The sequence below is a fragment of the Coloeus monedula genome (genome assembly GCF_965178545.1).
Source record: "Coloeus monedula genome assembly, chromosome: 1".
Classification (NCBI taxonomy): domain Eukaryota; kingdom Metazoa; phylum Chordata; class Aves; order Passeriformes; family Corvidae; genus Coloeus; species Coloeus monedula.
Genome location: NC_138781.1, coordinates 24,186,427 through 24,201,931, shown reverse-complemented (window position 1 = coordinate 24,201,931; position 15,505 = coordinate 24,186,427). Strand labels below are relative to the sequence as shown.

The 15,505-nt window shown below is 39.7% G+C and overlaps 1 protein-coding gene across 1 annotated transcript in view; it reads left to right on the top strand.

The window, feature by feature from the left end:
* Positions 1 to 15,505, top strand: part of CALCR (calcitonin receptor) — a gene marked incomplete at both ends in the record, with an annotated part of 154,655 nt that overhangs the window by 76,660 nt on the left and 62,490 nt on the right. Inside the window, one exon of the mRNA XM_082299429.1 lies at positions 12,330 to 12,417. Within this exon, the coding sequence (XP_082155555.1) occupies positions 12,330 to 12,417 (88 nt within the window). The remainder of the gene's footprint in view (positions 1 to 12,329; positions 12,418 to 15,505) is intronic.

Here is a 15,505-nt window from a genome sequence, read left to right as displayed (position 1 = left end):
CTTCCCTTTTGTCCTCTCTCTGCAATATAAAGTACTTTCCATACGAAGGCACTTCGTCTGGCAATGTAATTTATAGAAGAGACCATCTATTATTTTTCCACATGAAGCTTTAGATCATGGATGGATAATTGAAGTTTTTAACATCACAGAGAGTCTAAAGTTTCAGGTCTTTTAATTTATTGCCAGTGAAATAAATACTAAAGTTGGCAGCCTATGGTGTAACAGGAAAAATCTTGCTAAAATTACAGACTACTTCCAGGGGTTTATTTTGAAAAGACTTACAAATAGACTGCTACACTGGAGCCATTTATTTTCTTGTTTAACTTTACCATTTGTGATCCAGATTATCCTTTGTCTCTGAAGCCAGATTTGGTAGGAAGATTTGGGGAAACCCTAAGCCTAGCTGTTACATAAGCATCCAAGTTCCAACTCTATAGGCTAAACTAAGAACAGCCCCCTGGCACATGTATGGGTCTGGAATGTGCTCAGAAAGGAAAATTGTCTCTATATTTTCAGCTGACTCAAAACTTGGAGGCTTGTCTTCAGTGACTTCAGATGTCATTCTGGGGTTGGTTCTGAATTCTTTGGGTACTGGAGCCAGAAATTCATTTCATCTGCCCCAACAAAATAAAACCCTTCTAAAGACATGCTTTAGCCAGTGTATATTAAGACTTTACTGAAAGCAAACCTTGGCATAAGGAAGCATTTGGAGTTAGTTTTGGCATCCTTAAGAAATATGTTATAAATGATGGTAATTGGACTTTGACTGACTTGCTTGAGAATTGCAGTGGCCCCAGAGGCTTCCAGTGCTAACAGTGGAGCGGGTGGGAGCCAGATCACACGATGCTTTACCCACAACCCGTCTCACTGGCCCTGCATAACAAGAGGCTTTGGAGTGGCCCTGCTCCCCAGCACAAAATGGTGCCCTGTCCAGCACAAAATTAGGCTACACATTATCTGTCTGACTAGAATGTCACATCCAAAATAACACATGAAAAGAGAACAAAATCATATAAATGAACTTTAAAATAATAACAGCAATATGAAATGGGATAGTGACATTGCCAGGAAGCTAATGAAAGAAATCAGTATACCATTTAATGGGCTCTGAGGAGCCAATGTAAGTGGCAACAAATCATTCCCATGTTAAGCCATTTTCCTTTTCAAGGTATATATGTTAACTTCCCAGTGCTGTCTCAGAGCTCCATTCAACGTGTGTAATGGAAGAAGAAAAAGCCAGGGCTCACAGAAGGGCAGTTCTGCTGAAGGCAGTGAGAACCTTGACACTTTGGAGGATCCAGCTTGGAGCTTACCCCCCAGCACAGTGGGCAGCAAAAGCAAAATGTCGCCCTGTAGTCTGTGAGAGTCAGCATGAACTCTCATTTTTGTCCTCAGAAGGCAGGATAGGAAGAGATCTTCAATAAATGGAGCTTAATACAAGCAGAGCTTCACTAACTTCTCAAGAACTTATTCATGATAGCTCATCTTAGCAGAAAGATGCAAAGACTTACAGATCCAAAGACTGTGCTCTGCTCTTCCTGTTTGGGAGGGTTGTGGTGAAAGAGCTTGTTTTGCTTTTTACTGACTTTCTCATGCTTCAGGTTTTTTTTTTTTTTGGTTTTTTTTTTTGGTTTTTTTTAACATTACATCCACTGTCAGAAAATAAAGCTTTTTTCCATGGACTTGAATACTTGGGTTCCAATGAAACTCCTGTAATAAGTGGTTGATCCTCCATAACCACATGTATTTAGGATCTGTGGAAGGTATTGCTGAGTGGTTATGAAAATTCTTCTGCTTAATAATATTTATAAGCAGAGGAAGAGGCCACCAGAGATTCTGTTTGCATGGCTGGCACTGATGTCCCTGAAAGGTCATTGTTAGTGTTGGTAACGGGTAATGACTGACCTTTCAGCTCACAAGGCACATTCACATGTTTCAGCCACCATCTATTTTAGCCATCTCCTGGTCTTGTTTTCCTGCAAATACATTGTGTCTCATCTGGATTCAGCTGTTCTTTTGGGACACTTGCATGAACCCTGGACTTCAGGCTGCAAGCCTGGAAGGATGTTTAGGACAAAGAGCAAAGGCTTTTTACAAATTTTCTTGGAGTATATGAGTGAGCTACACCAGTAATAACTTGTCTCACTGTTCAGGTGATTCCCATTCCCTCATCTGTATTCCTCACGAATCCACTCTAATTTACAGATAAAAAGAGGAACCATGAAGAAAACACTAACCTTCTCTCTGCAGATCTTGGCCAAGACCCATTTTACCCTCTATTTTATCCTAAGCACTGTGAACCTCACCTCCCTAGTTATCATTGAAAGTACATATCTTCATGTACGTTAGTCTGGAAGCCTTCCACAGAATTTTTAGTGGCTAATAGCTGCCTCTTGGGAAAATGTCAGTTCATAGTAATTTACTGTATATAAATTGCCCTGTTGAACTTCTGAAATGGATGTATAACGCCTTAGTGAGAAATATGTAGATTTTGCTCTAACTGAAACTGGAAATTTAGACTGTTACATTCAATTTAACTTTTTATTGCAATGGTGCCATAATTCCTGGCAGGGAAAACACAATACCCAAGCACTACAGCTGTGATATTCAAATAATCTGTAATAACTGATGCACATAATCTTATTATTACTGACTTATCCATCTTTCCTTACATCCCCATTAATCACTACATTATTGTATCTTCATCTTTAGAATAGCTGTAAAAATAGTTTAAAATGCAGTGACAGCTTTGGGTCACTTTTTTATTCATTGTAGGGTAGGTGTGATACAGAACTATCAGTATTGCAGTAGATACAATAATTTAAGAGCATAGGTAAAGCAAGATGTATCAGCAGTGGTAAAAATCCTTTAGGTAAACCAACTGGTGTATCTGTGAATGTTAGCTGAGACCTCAGACATAAAAAGCCTTCTCCAGAGAGTGTCACAAGAGGGTTTGCATGTCCCAAAACTCCTATCCTTCTATTAAGGAATTTAAAATACTCCAAAATAATACCTTAGATACAACCCTTAGAGATCAACAATGATATACCCTGACCTCAAATCAAAATCAAGATTTTTATTCATTATTAACAAAACTGCCATAAAATTAGAACCAGACTCAAGGAAAATGCATTATTTCCACACAGGCTCATATTTGCTGAGGTAGAATTGAAACCTACATCCAGCTGTAACATGAGCTATTCTGCCAAGTGGGAAAAAATGCTTTAAATATATGTCATGTGCATTTGATTTAACACAATCTACTCACAGGCTTTTTCACACTTTATATGACTTACATAAAAACATTGACTTAATAAGAAATGATAATATTTTTCTTGGTTTTTTGCCAACCCCATAAAATAGTCAATTGCTTCAAATAATTTATAGAAATGTATGGTTAGGGGAAAAAAAAGACCAGTGGGAGTTTTTCTGGGGAAGGATTGAATGGAAAACCAAGAGGGAATTGGCAGCAAATAAATATTAAATTACTAGTTTTCTTCCCGGTATATGCTGCAACTAAAAGAAAAATTTTTAACAAAAAACTTAATATATGGAATCAACAAAGTATTGACTGGAACAAGTATTGATCCAAGAGCAAAGATCATATATGAGGTTACATTCACCCAATTATATGAAGATTTTTCCAGTGTGATACAGAAAGAATTTGGTAATTGGAAAAATTACCTTACATTCAACTCGTATCCTGCAGTTTTTCTTTCTTCTTCCTAACTCTTTATGTGTGCTTCCAAAGTCCATCCAGGTCTGCCTTGTCATTATACTCTTGCTTCACTGAACTCAAGTATTTGTTAGAGTATTTTTAAATACATTAACAGGCATGTTTGGTATGTAAGATCTAGGCTGTATGTACAGTACTGTTGGGATGCTGCTCCAGTTAAAAAAAGGCAACCACGGATATGGTTTTTTCCTTGACTCAAAACTGTTGACTGAAGCTGTGTAGTATGGTTCATTTTCTTTAGCAATGTATATTTAGCTCTACCCTCACAATTCTCCTCATAAATTACACTGATATATTAATCTTATCCACAAAGGTTATTTTGCAGGTGATAAGGACTGTGAAAACTGTATTCTCTGTTAAAAAAAAATTATATATAGAGAAAATCATTCTAAATTTCTGCTTTAATTTTGCAGGCTATGTGAAAGATTTGAGTCTGACATAAATGCATGCAATTCTTTTGAAATCTTTGTCTTACAGTAGGATAGTATTCATCCCAAGCTTTTGGCTATGTCCAAGCTGCATTGTCTCTAAGATAAGATAATTGCATATTTGCTTGTTGTACAAGCATTGCTGCAAAGTCCTCCAAAAATTGCAAGCATTTTTGAAAAGACCTTTCACAGCTGGGCCTAAAAGGCTAAAATTATACTGTGCTAATATGTGACATGCCAAACCAGAGATTCATAATGATGTAGCAAAATGGCAAGGAAGTGTTCTGCTTGGGGGGACATTCAGTAATGAACTAGGCATTCCTGCAGTGTGGCTGCTTTCATCTGTTGAATGGTGGACCAGTGGCCAAAGCTGCCTCACTTAGCCCCACTGTTTGAGCACTCAGAATAGCATGAATGCTCTGCTATAGATTTTATCCCTCTGCTTTGTTACATAGCTTTCTGTTTCTCCTGCTTCTTTCTTTCTTTGTTCTACAGATTGGAAACATTTGACTTTAACATGGTAACATTTACTGGCACTTAGTAAGTTTTTTAAAATATTGCTGGTTTTATCTTGTTATCCATTACTGGAAGCAGAGCTAGTAAAATCCTGAGTGTTCCTTCAGAAATGTAAGGTTTGCATTTAACTTCAGCATTTCAAATTTGATTGTAAAAAATAAAAAAATTAAAGCCTTCACCATCAAGTTTGAACATTGTGACATGACAATAGTATCCTGGGCTGTGTCAAAAGCATCATGACAATTAGATTGAGGGAGGTGATCCTGCCCCTCTGCTTGCTCTGGTGAGACCCCACCTGCAGTGCTGTAACCAGCTCTGGTGGCCCCAATGTAAGAAGGATGTGGACCTGTTAGAATGAGTCCAGAGGAGGCTATGAGGATGATCAGAGGCCTGGAGCTGTCTCCTATGGAGACAAACTGAGAGAGCTGGGGGTGCTCACCCTGGAGGAGAGAAGGCTCCAAGTACACCTTATTGTAGCCTTTCAGTAGCTAACAGGGTCTTAAAAGAAAGACAGGGACAAACTTTTTTACCAGGGTCTGTAGTCACAGAAAAAGATCAATGGTTTTAAACTGAAAGAAGGTAGATTTTGATTGTATATTAGGAATAATTTTTTGCTGTGAGGGAGATGAAACCCTGGAACATGTTGCCCAGAAATTTTGGATGCCCCATCCCCCAAAGTGTTCAAGACCAGGCTGGATGGGGCCCTGAGGAACTTGGTCTAGTGGAGGCCCCTTCCCATGGCACAGGGGGTTTGGACTAGATGGTATTTAAAAGTTGCATCCAGCCCAATCTGCTCTATGATAATTTGATGGGTCCTGAGACCCTGACATAATCCTTATGTGAGCAATCATTGTTTTGTAACAGTGAGATTATTTCAAGAGTGTACCCTTTGAATAGTGATAGAAGACAATGAACTCATTTTCCAGAATCACAGTGTGACCCACTCTCTGTACTGCATTATGGCTGAAGTAAAAGTGTAATTGCATGTGTTGCTTCTTTCACTGCAAAGCACAGAAGTCGATTTTCTTTTAATTTCAATTCCACAAAAGCTTAAATTGATTTATATAGGGGCAGATGTGCTGGTTTTACTCACCATCTCCTCCATCTCTAAACTCCCTTCCTTTAATCACTCTTTGTGTCACCGGAGCCTGTGGTGGAGAGGCATAAAACCTTGTCCCTCAGTCACTATTTCTGCATAAAACAGAATGATTTTGCCAAATTCAGAAAAATACAACAAGGTACAGAGGTCCTGTAGATGCCGAACTCCAGAATTGCTCAGTGTGCAACTCTTCACATAATCCTGTTAACATTTTGGGCTAAAATACTTCATAGAAGATATAAAACTAAGTTTTTTGAAACTAATTACACAATCCAGTTTGTGTAAGTACTCCAAACTTTGTTGGCCAACAAATCCCCTGAAATACCTTGCTAGTCTCTTCCTGAAATTATCTTTGCTTTTATTTGCAACCTCATAAAACCCCTTGTCCAATAGCCAAGAGGGGCATTAGCAATAGCTTCCTAAGGACTGCAGAAGTAGGGGTTTTTTGGCCAATACCTAGCAGGCACCACCCCCGATTTACAGTCATTAGAGGATGCAGAAGTACTACACCCACCCATACCTACATGTGATACAAATGGGATTTGTCCCTCTGCTCAGCCAGATACCTCAGCACTCCCTTCCTAAGTTACGCTCTGGCAGGTGGAAGGAATCCAACTCCTTTGAGGCTTTACTATCTTTTATTTCATAAAATGTTCAGCCTTTCTGAAAATGTTCTGGATAATTTGGCTCGCATATTTTTAAAGTCCTAGATAAATAGCTCTTATTCAAAGAATATTTCTTGGATTTTTTTGGCTCTTTCAAAGAATGCTTGCCTCTGTCATATCACCCCATCTAAGATCCACCATCTTCAATTTTCTCTCTGGTGTGTATGATCACATCGGCTGCTCAGATATGTAATGTGTGGGCTTTCAAAACTTTGTGATTACCTTAAACATAGATACAGACAGGTTTGTAGCTACTTTCTTCCTATTTTTGTCCAGTTTACTGCAAAGGATTTGGTTAAAGGGAAACCTAAGGTAAAATGACCCCTTTGGGTTGACTGGTTTTAAATGGAAAAATTAAGTATCAAGCATCGCAGCTCCCATGTAATCCAAATGAATCAATAAAGTAGAATTATTTGGTCATTTGCTCTGTGTAATTCTGAAATTGCCTGTTTGCCAGGGCTGATAGTTTCAGTTTGTTAAAAGCACACACTTGAGATGCAGTTCACAATCTCCACCAGGCAATCTAATGGAAACTGTGATCTCTTACAATAACAACTGAGTAGTCATCACACAACTTAACATTTGGGTCTCCAAGACTCCCAAAAGGAATGAGATAAGCAGCAAGTGTCCTATATACCTGCAATTTTAAAAGTCACAATGTTTTTATGTGCCTGACACCAGAAACTGAGAATTTGGAATTTTTATTTCTCAGGGGATTCCCATATGAAAAGGAAGGTTAGACAAAACATGGAGGTACTGTGCGAAGGTAAGCCATAGGGAGTACAGGAGTAGGACATAATAGATACATCTTCTGCCTTGCCTCATCTTCTTGGACACTTGACTAGAGGTTCTTAGGAGACCCATCCCTGCCTGGGACTGATGGTCACCAGTTTTCTGGCATATGAGAAATAACTGAGCAGAGCTCACCATTTCTACTGGAAATGCCAGAAGGTCCTGGTGCCACTTAAACCATCTCAAGACTATTGCTGGCTAATGGCTGGAGAATGTGCTGGGGAAATAGGAGGGAGTGGCTCTACTGTCATCTCAGGTGTGGGGATTAAACTCTTGACATTTCCTCTGCCTGATGGGGCTGTAACTACAGTGCTGGTCAGCACAAGACCTGGGATTATAGAAGCGTGATGTACAGCTCATTCCTGGCCCAAAGCAGTAGTTTAAATTAGGAAACCAGGGGTAAAATGTCCCACTGGGAGTGAGGGGATAATTTTAATACTTTCCTCAAAACTATCTGTATTTTTGGCTACACAAACAGACCTGCAACCTCCTCCCTGGACCCAAACACCTAAAACACTCAGCAGCAGGATCTGCTGGCTTGCCTGTGCCTTGCTCAGATGCGTCTGCCTGGTGTTTCCCAGTCTAGTGTTAATGCAGGCAGAGCAGCTTGTTGCCTTCTGTGCTGAGTGGCAGGGTACTCCCCGGGAGGGTCTGAAGGCCTTACCTAAGTTAGAAAACACAGAGACCTTGGAGTTTGAGGTGTGTACCCATCTAGTCACCCGAGAAAGCTGCACGGGGGGGAAAGGAAGCTCTCTAAGGAACTTGCAGCCTAATAGGGAGGTTGCAAGTGAAGTTTCAAAGTTTCTGACGATAATAAACACACTGAGAAAGAGATTTTTGCATCACATCTCTGTACTTAGCCACAATTCCTCAAAATCTTATTTTGAAAACCATTTTTAAAATAATTTCCTCAACCAAAGGTGTGTCGGCAGTATTGTGACACATGGCATTGCAGATTTATCAGAGCAGAATAATTAAAGAAGGTTTTTCAGTTTTCTTTCTTCCTTTCTTCCTTTCTTCCTTCCTTTCTTCCTTTCTTTTTCTTCAGAACTTGGCAGAGAATTGTTGTTCTACTGCCCTTTTAAATCTTCCATCTTACACCCTTCTTTCTGATTAAATTTGACTTCCCTTGTTGGCCTTGTGCAAATGGCTGCGCATGGAGGATTTTCCCACCTTCTGGATAATGCAGTGGTAACTGTTCATCTGTTCATCACAGCCTTGTTCATCACAGTACTACACCTGTAGACATCTGGACAGAGATAAAAGAGATGTCATTACTGAGTAGGATGCTGTGTTCATCCTCAGATAAGTTTCACGACTAACCCCACAGTGTCAGTGGTATTAGTATTATAGCTAAAGCAGGATTAAGCACATAATGAGGTACATAAATTCTACATTTGCAAAGAAAGAAGGAACAACACTCTAGTTTAAATAACAGGGATGTTGTATGTAACTATTATAAGCAACAGGGGCTGAGGAATTAATACAATCATGAAAAACTACTGGGCTTTAGCAATCTACTTATGATTAATGCCTAAATATGGGTATTCTAAAATTGAAATGCATGAAGCATGTTATACCAACTTAATATCGAGAAAGGACATCATTGGACTTATGGAAAAAGGCTAAATACTATAGGAACAGGAACCAGCATAGCACCTAAAAAATTTTGGGAACTTCAACAAATGAAACAAATTTTTAGGTAATTCAAAACTGTATTAAACTGCCATAATAATCATTCTTGTATAAGCTCTGGTGATCCCAAGAACTATCAGCACATTTTCTATAATTCCTGTTGTTTATTGTAATAAGCATCATCTCAAGAAAACCTCATGCATACCTTAAAATCTCTGCAATACCTATTCTTAAAACAGCGTGAAATATTATTGTTTCTCCATCTGTAATGGTTAAAAAAAATAAATTAAAAACCCTATTTAAATCTATTTTAAAATTGTGTAGCTGAAAACTAATTTCCTGACCTCTTCATAGTGTGGCCCTTTAGTGTGGCTGTGGAGTTAGCACAAGTCGGGTGGTACTGAGCAGCCACAAGAAGGCATGGAGAACAGCCTCCTGTGGGCACTGCTGTGGAAGCCCATGTGTGGTTGAGTCATGGTGTGAGTATGCACCAGGGAGCAGACTCTTTTCTGGTTCCACCCTCTGTTCCTGATAGCACAGCTCCAGTGCTCTGGGCTGTCCAGCTTTCCTTCAGCTGCAAGCACACTGACCCTGGGCTGTAGTGTCTGTGTAAAAAAGCGATTGTTCCAGCACAAAACACCCAAAATAGCAGGCACTTGAACATAATGCTTTGCACATCCCAGCTTGCCTGGCATGTCACACCTGAACCTGGATCACTGGAGATGGGAGCAGAGCCACAGAGGTGTTGGTTTGTTCCTCTGTCTGGAGGCTGACAGGGTCCATCTCCTGGGGTTCCCCTTGTGTGAATCTTTCTGCCTCACTGTTGTTTGTGCCCTGCTCACTGACCAACACTTTGTATTTGCATGTACCTTTTAATGTCAATGAGGTCATCATCCTTGATCCAGTACTGATGCCAGCCTAAGTGTGCTGTAACATTATGGGCAAGTCTTGTGGTTAAAGTAAAAAAAACCTCTTCTTAGTCAGGGGCTTCACAGTTTGATTGTTAAAATATTTTAGTTCAACAATTCTTGACATTTTTGCCACTGGAAAAGGCTTCTCTGAAAGAGAAAGACAAAAAAGGTGCTGGATTTTATCCGGCATGTCAGCTGTTCCTGTGGTTACAGCTGGCTAAAAGAAAAATGACTAGAAATAAATAGACTAGCTAAGATTCAGCATGGGAAGTAGTTCTTACTCATTTACTCGTATGTAGTATCATATGGTGCAGTCAATTTAGTTCACACAGGCGAAAATAATGTGTTAAGTATTTTACAGATGGCTTTTTTTTAATTAACGGAGACAAGCTCAAGAAACATTTTAAATATCTCTTTCAGTACATAATAACAAATGTTCACAAAATCTCATGAGTATTAGATTTACCTGCATCTATATCTGTAACCCAACATGGTGCTGCAGGCACTCTAGGCACAAAGTGCAGGAAAAGCAGGCATAAAGCAGGTAAATTCAGCTGATATTGATTTTGCTTATGCTTTCTAGGTCACAATATTTTGTTAATCTCTGTGCCATTTGTAGAAACTGTTGTGTACTTTAAAGCTGTTGACAGTTTGTAAGGCAAAGTGCTCCATTTGCCTACTTGATGCTAAATCCAGATGCAGCAGAAGTGAGGAGGCTTACAGGAATGGAGGCACCCACCAGACTGGCTTTACACCATGCTGTAGAACACCTTGCAGTACAGTGCGTAACTGGACAAACACCATGTTGTGCTTGTACGTCTGCTTACTGTACAGCTGTCCAAGAGCCACTATTTATATGCTCTTCATTAGTCTTTATTGTCAGTTTGAACCAATACAGACTGCAGAGAAGAGCCTGGAAAACATGCAGAAAACAAAATTCTGGGCATTTTTCTCTGATCTAGCTATCCATTTATTGCTCCAATTGTGTTGTCTACCACTCATAATCTAATGCAAGTTTGTAGCTCACAGTGTAATTACATATTATTTCTGTATCATAATGCATGTTGCATTACTGCTGTCACAGCAGAATGGTTCTGGCAAGATTCAGACAATAATAAGACTACTTCTTAGTAGAGTCAAATCCTCGGAACCCCCTTTGCAATCACTTTATGTTTTGTGTAATCTCAGTGACACAATTGCAACGATCCCACTGGATCATATGTGTAACATTGAAGTGCAAGTGACACACCTTTATTACATTTTGACATTATAGATTTCTGCTTTAGATGAGGACTATATTTCATTTCCCCTCTGAAAATGGGTGACCTTCCAGACCATTTAAAGACGAGAAAAGCTGTTACAGTGTTGTTGCTGAGACAAATGTTACACAAGTGATTGTGTTGTTCGCTACATGTCTACTAGACTAAGCGCTCAAGTTCCTGTGCTTTATCCCATTCAATTTATGGGTTTCAAATGTGTAGGGTGCTCAAAGGATTGTTTTCCCAGGTAGAAAACACCTAACTTCTAGTTTTTAAGCTGTCTGAAAAATGAAGGTGTGTGAGTGCTCACTGTGTTACTGCAACTGAAGGTGATCTCAGCCACATGTTGCTCAGTACATATACCACAAGTGGTCTGTGACACATCAGAAGGCACAACATGTTTTGACAAAAGCTGCATTTCTCACTTTAATGCAGAATTTACATTTTAATAAAACTTAAAGTGATGTGTTAATGCAAAGAGCTTTGCGTGCTTGAACTCCCACAACTGTTTTGTGCACCTGGATATTTTTCCCAGATAGGACTGATGAGCGTTGATGTAAAACACTCTGAGGAAAAAAATAGGAAACCAAAAAGTTGTTGATCCAGTTCCTTTCAAACCTGTGGAGCCATGTCCATGCTCTGCCTCTCCAGTACTTGTGCTGAAGCAGTCATGCTCAATGGCCTGAGGCTTACACTGCTGTGTGTCTATCCACAGCCCAGCCACCCAGCTGCATTATGGAGAGTGTAATCCCACGGTGTTGTTCCCAGTTTCTCTTTTCCTGCCACACATGCTTGTTCACCTAGCTAGAGATTACTCAAACTCTGGCTTTCTCTAGCCCCATAAATATGAGTTTTGAGCTGCTATTACACTTGTCTGCAAACTGGATCTTTCTGGGTTTTGTAGGTCAGGTTTAAAATATCTGGATTATTCATAGGTCTGCAGCTCTGCATTAGGTTAGAAGCAGGTGAAAAAGGACAACAAAGGTAGCCTCAGCTGGCAAAGACCCGGGACTTAACCCAGATCTGCTGCTGGTGACACTGTGACATGGAGCTGTACCCCACGTCATTCAATCATCTGTGAACCAGAGATTCACAAAGGACACTAAATTTAAAGCATACTAACCTCCAGTTAAATCAACCTTGAGCACGTGTAAGGCTGGGGGTGCTCAAATAACCATGCACACAGAGTCCACTCTAAGTCTAAAAAGATGCTCATACACAAAGACAAGGAATTTATCATGACAGATAAAGTCCAATACCGCTTTTGTTTTTGTTGTTTAATTCCCAGAAGGGTCATCTACAACGTGTCTCTCCAGGAAGACTCCACAATGAGAAAAACAACCCAGAGTTGCTTCTTACTCATCATTCTTCTAACTGTAAGTACAAGAAAACTGAACTGCTCATGACACCTGCCTCATTTAAACTTGTGACTATGTTAAGAAAAACGAGTACCAAGTGATACTTGTTATACTGCACAGGTGAAGAAAAGAGTTTCCTTAGTAATAAATTTCAAAAGGAGATTAATAAAATTACCTAATAAATGTTTGAACTTGAAAGTGTTATTTCTTGGTGAGACAGAACTGCAAGTCTGAAGAAGTTTATGCATCCGTCTTTTCGTTTCTGTGTTTTACAGGCTACAACATATCAGTGACATGGGAATATGTGTGGTTGAAAACTGCCCTTAATGTTGTTCTGTGAGACAAACTGACTTAAGTAGTGATTGATTTTCACTGTTTATAGTTGATCTGCTATTAGGAAAGCAACCGAAATAAAAAATAGTCGTATAAAGTCCATTTATTTAGTTCAAAGGCTGTTTTCAACTGTTTCATATCAAAATTACATTTATTTTAATGTATGCAACATGGCTGAGTAATTGTGGTTCTAAATACGCAGTAAATTCAGAGGCTAAATACCTCTCACATAAATTGAACCCTTTTGCTGATGTCTACTTGCGAAACCTCAAATTATTAGTGATTATCATAAAATCATAGACATTACAAGTAGTCAGAATTGAGAATACTGCCCAAAATCTCAGTTACAGAATGATCAACATATGTCTGAATATTGCTATCGGGAACAAGCACCTGGACTATGCTGGTGTGGTATGAGTAACTTGCATGATGGCTGCCAACTTATTCCCCATCTAACTCTATCTCTGTGTTCCTGAAGAAAGCTTTCTTCTTCTTGTGTTTTGTTGGTTAGGTCCTCCTGCCCCTCTGCTTCTCATCTTCTCTTTTAATATCTGGACATGAAATATCTCTGTGTATCTCCTCATCAACTCCCATGTTGTAGCAAATACTTTGGAGACCATAAGCGACTGCTCTCCCTGGTTTACTCATTGGGTTGTGTGTCTCCTCTCAGCCTAGCATAATTTGTCCATAGTGCTGTTTGCCACTTAAATTTATAGACATAAAAAGATGGAAAGGAAAGTAGAGAATAGTAAGAGAATGATGGATAGAAGGAGGTGAAAACAATTAAATGAGATCATGGAGAACCCAGGAGAACAGCAAAGAACACATTACTTCGGAAAAATATTGAATTATTTCCACGATTCTACGATCCATGATTAGGATCCTCCATCAAAGAAGAGCTGAAGAGCAGGAGAAAGAATTGAAGAGAGTTAATACATTTCTGCTAACTTGGTCCCAAAAGAATTTTTCCAGAATTAGAATTGAGGAATCATCTCCGTGCTCGAGATAAGTGTTCTACCCCGAGGTATATTGGAGTATTCTGGCATTTGTGATTATTTGTGGTGGCTGTTCTACCTATCCTGCAAGGGTGCATGTGACAATGCACTGGCTATGAAATCACCCATGGTCAGAGATGTCTGTAACAAAGAGGCTGAGACAGACCAGCTTCCTTCTGGTTTGAATCCCATCTGATGTGCATAGCTTGATAGGGGTCTTGACAAAGAACAGCAATTCTTCTTATGAAAAGCCAATGCCAAATGAAGAAACAGATCCAGCTTATTTTGATCCCAGTCAAGTGACAGGACTGTAAATATTCTGATAACTAGAATTGTCAACAGCACTTCTGAACACTTGAGGTGCTTTGACCTACAGCATGGGTTTGTAGGTCAACCTTGAAGGACTGATCCTTGCCCTGTTGTCCCGAGATCTTTTAAATCTCTCACCCATGAGAGCATGTGTGCAATGTTAGTTCTGTGCTCATCCCTGCAGTACTCCAGGGCTAGGATATCTTTAAAAAACTCTTCAGTGAGATCTGCATCTGCATTCATTTCAAATATCTTTGCACCAAAGGGCGCTTCAGCTTCTGACTTCAATGGATAATTTAAGCACAAATTTCCTTACATTTTCACTCTTCCAGTCTCTATGTGCCTTCTTTCCCTACTGCAGTGGGCATACTGTTCTCTACTTTGACATCTCTTAGATTAATTTACCTTTCTGTAGGGAAGAAGCCACAGTCACAGAACTAGACCACAAACAAGCTTTGTTTCCTTCACGAAATTTATCCAGAGTACTGTTGTTAGATCAAATATGAAAAATATTTTGTCTCAGCTATTTTTCCAAAAATTTCCCTATCTGTAGATGGTAGAAACTATTCATTTTTTGCATTTTATTTATGATTTGTAATGAGTAAAGAGTGCTCTTCTTTCAAAAAGACTGTTCCCACCCTGTTGGTTCTTCAAATCACTCCTTTGTTCCAAGAACTGCGAGACATCAGCCACTGTCTGAGGCTGAGGAAAATATAGTAATTAAAGTGATTTGTGACACAGGCATGAGTGATCTCCCATTCCTCTCCTCTACCCACCCCACAAGGAATCCTCTAGATCTCCATTCTTTGATGACTTTGATGGTTTTCTGTCATACTCCCATTTGTGACCTGCACTCTCAGTTGGTTACTGCAAGCTGCTGCAAAGCAGCACAACTTTTTGTGGTCCTTGTTTTCTCCTTTGGGCTCCAGGCTCTCTGTTTGTGCCATTTGTCCCACTGAAGATGCTGGTGGTTGCCCTGTGGTGGTCCCCCTACTGAGCAGGGGAGACTTTTACCTGAAATCTCATCTCTTAGGGTAGCTGTGAGCCCCTAACACAATCTCAGTGTAGCCCTCTATGCAATGTTGGTGCTTTGCAGAAGACTTCCTCAGATTCATCTCGTATCTCTCCTTCAATGTCTTGTCACAGGCCCTGCTTACTTGGTGTGCACAGACATTCCCTCTCCACCACCTCTTTTAGACTTGTCACCAAGGGGGTTTGGTACCTTCTGATAGAAACCATCTCCTTTATGTGTGTAATTTTTTGCATAGAATAAATAGCACTTCCATGTACAGATCCATAATAACTCGTCTTTGCCAAACAAAACCTGAAGTATCAGTTGTTCCAAAACCTAATTTAGAAATAAAAGCAGCTCCTTATTTTCTTCCTCTTGGATGGATTCCCTTGATTTTGGATGCACAAGAATGCATCACCAGATAGCCCTCTACAGTACAAAGGGAATTTCATTAGAA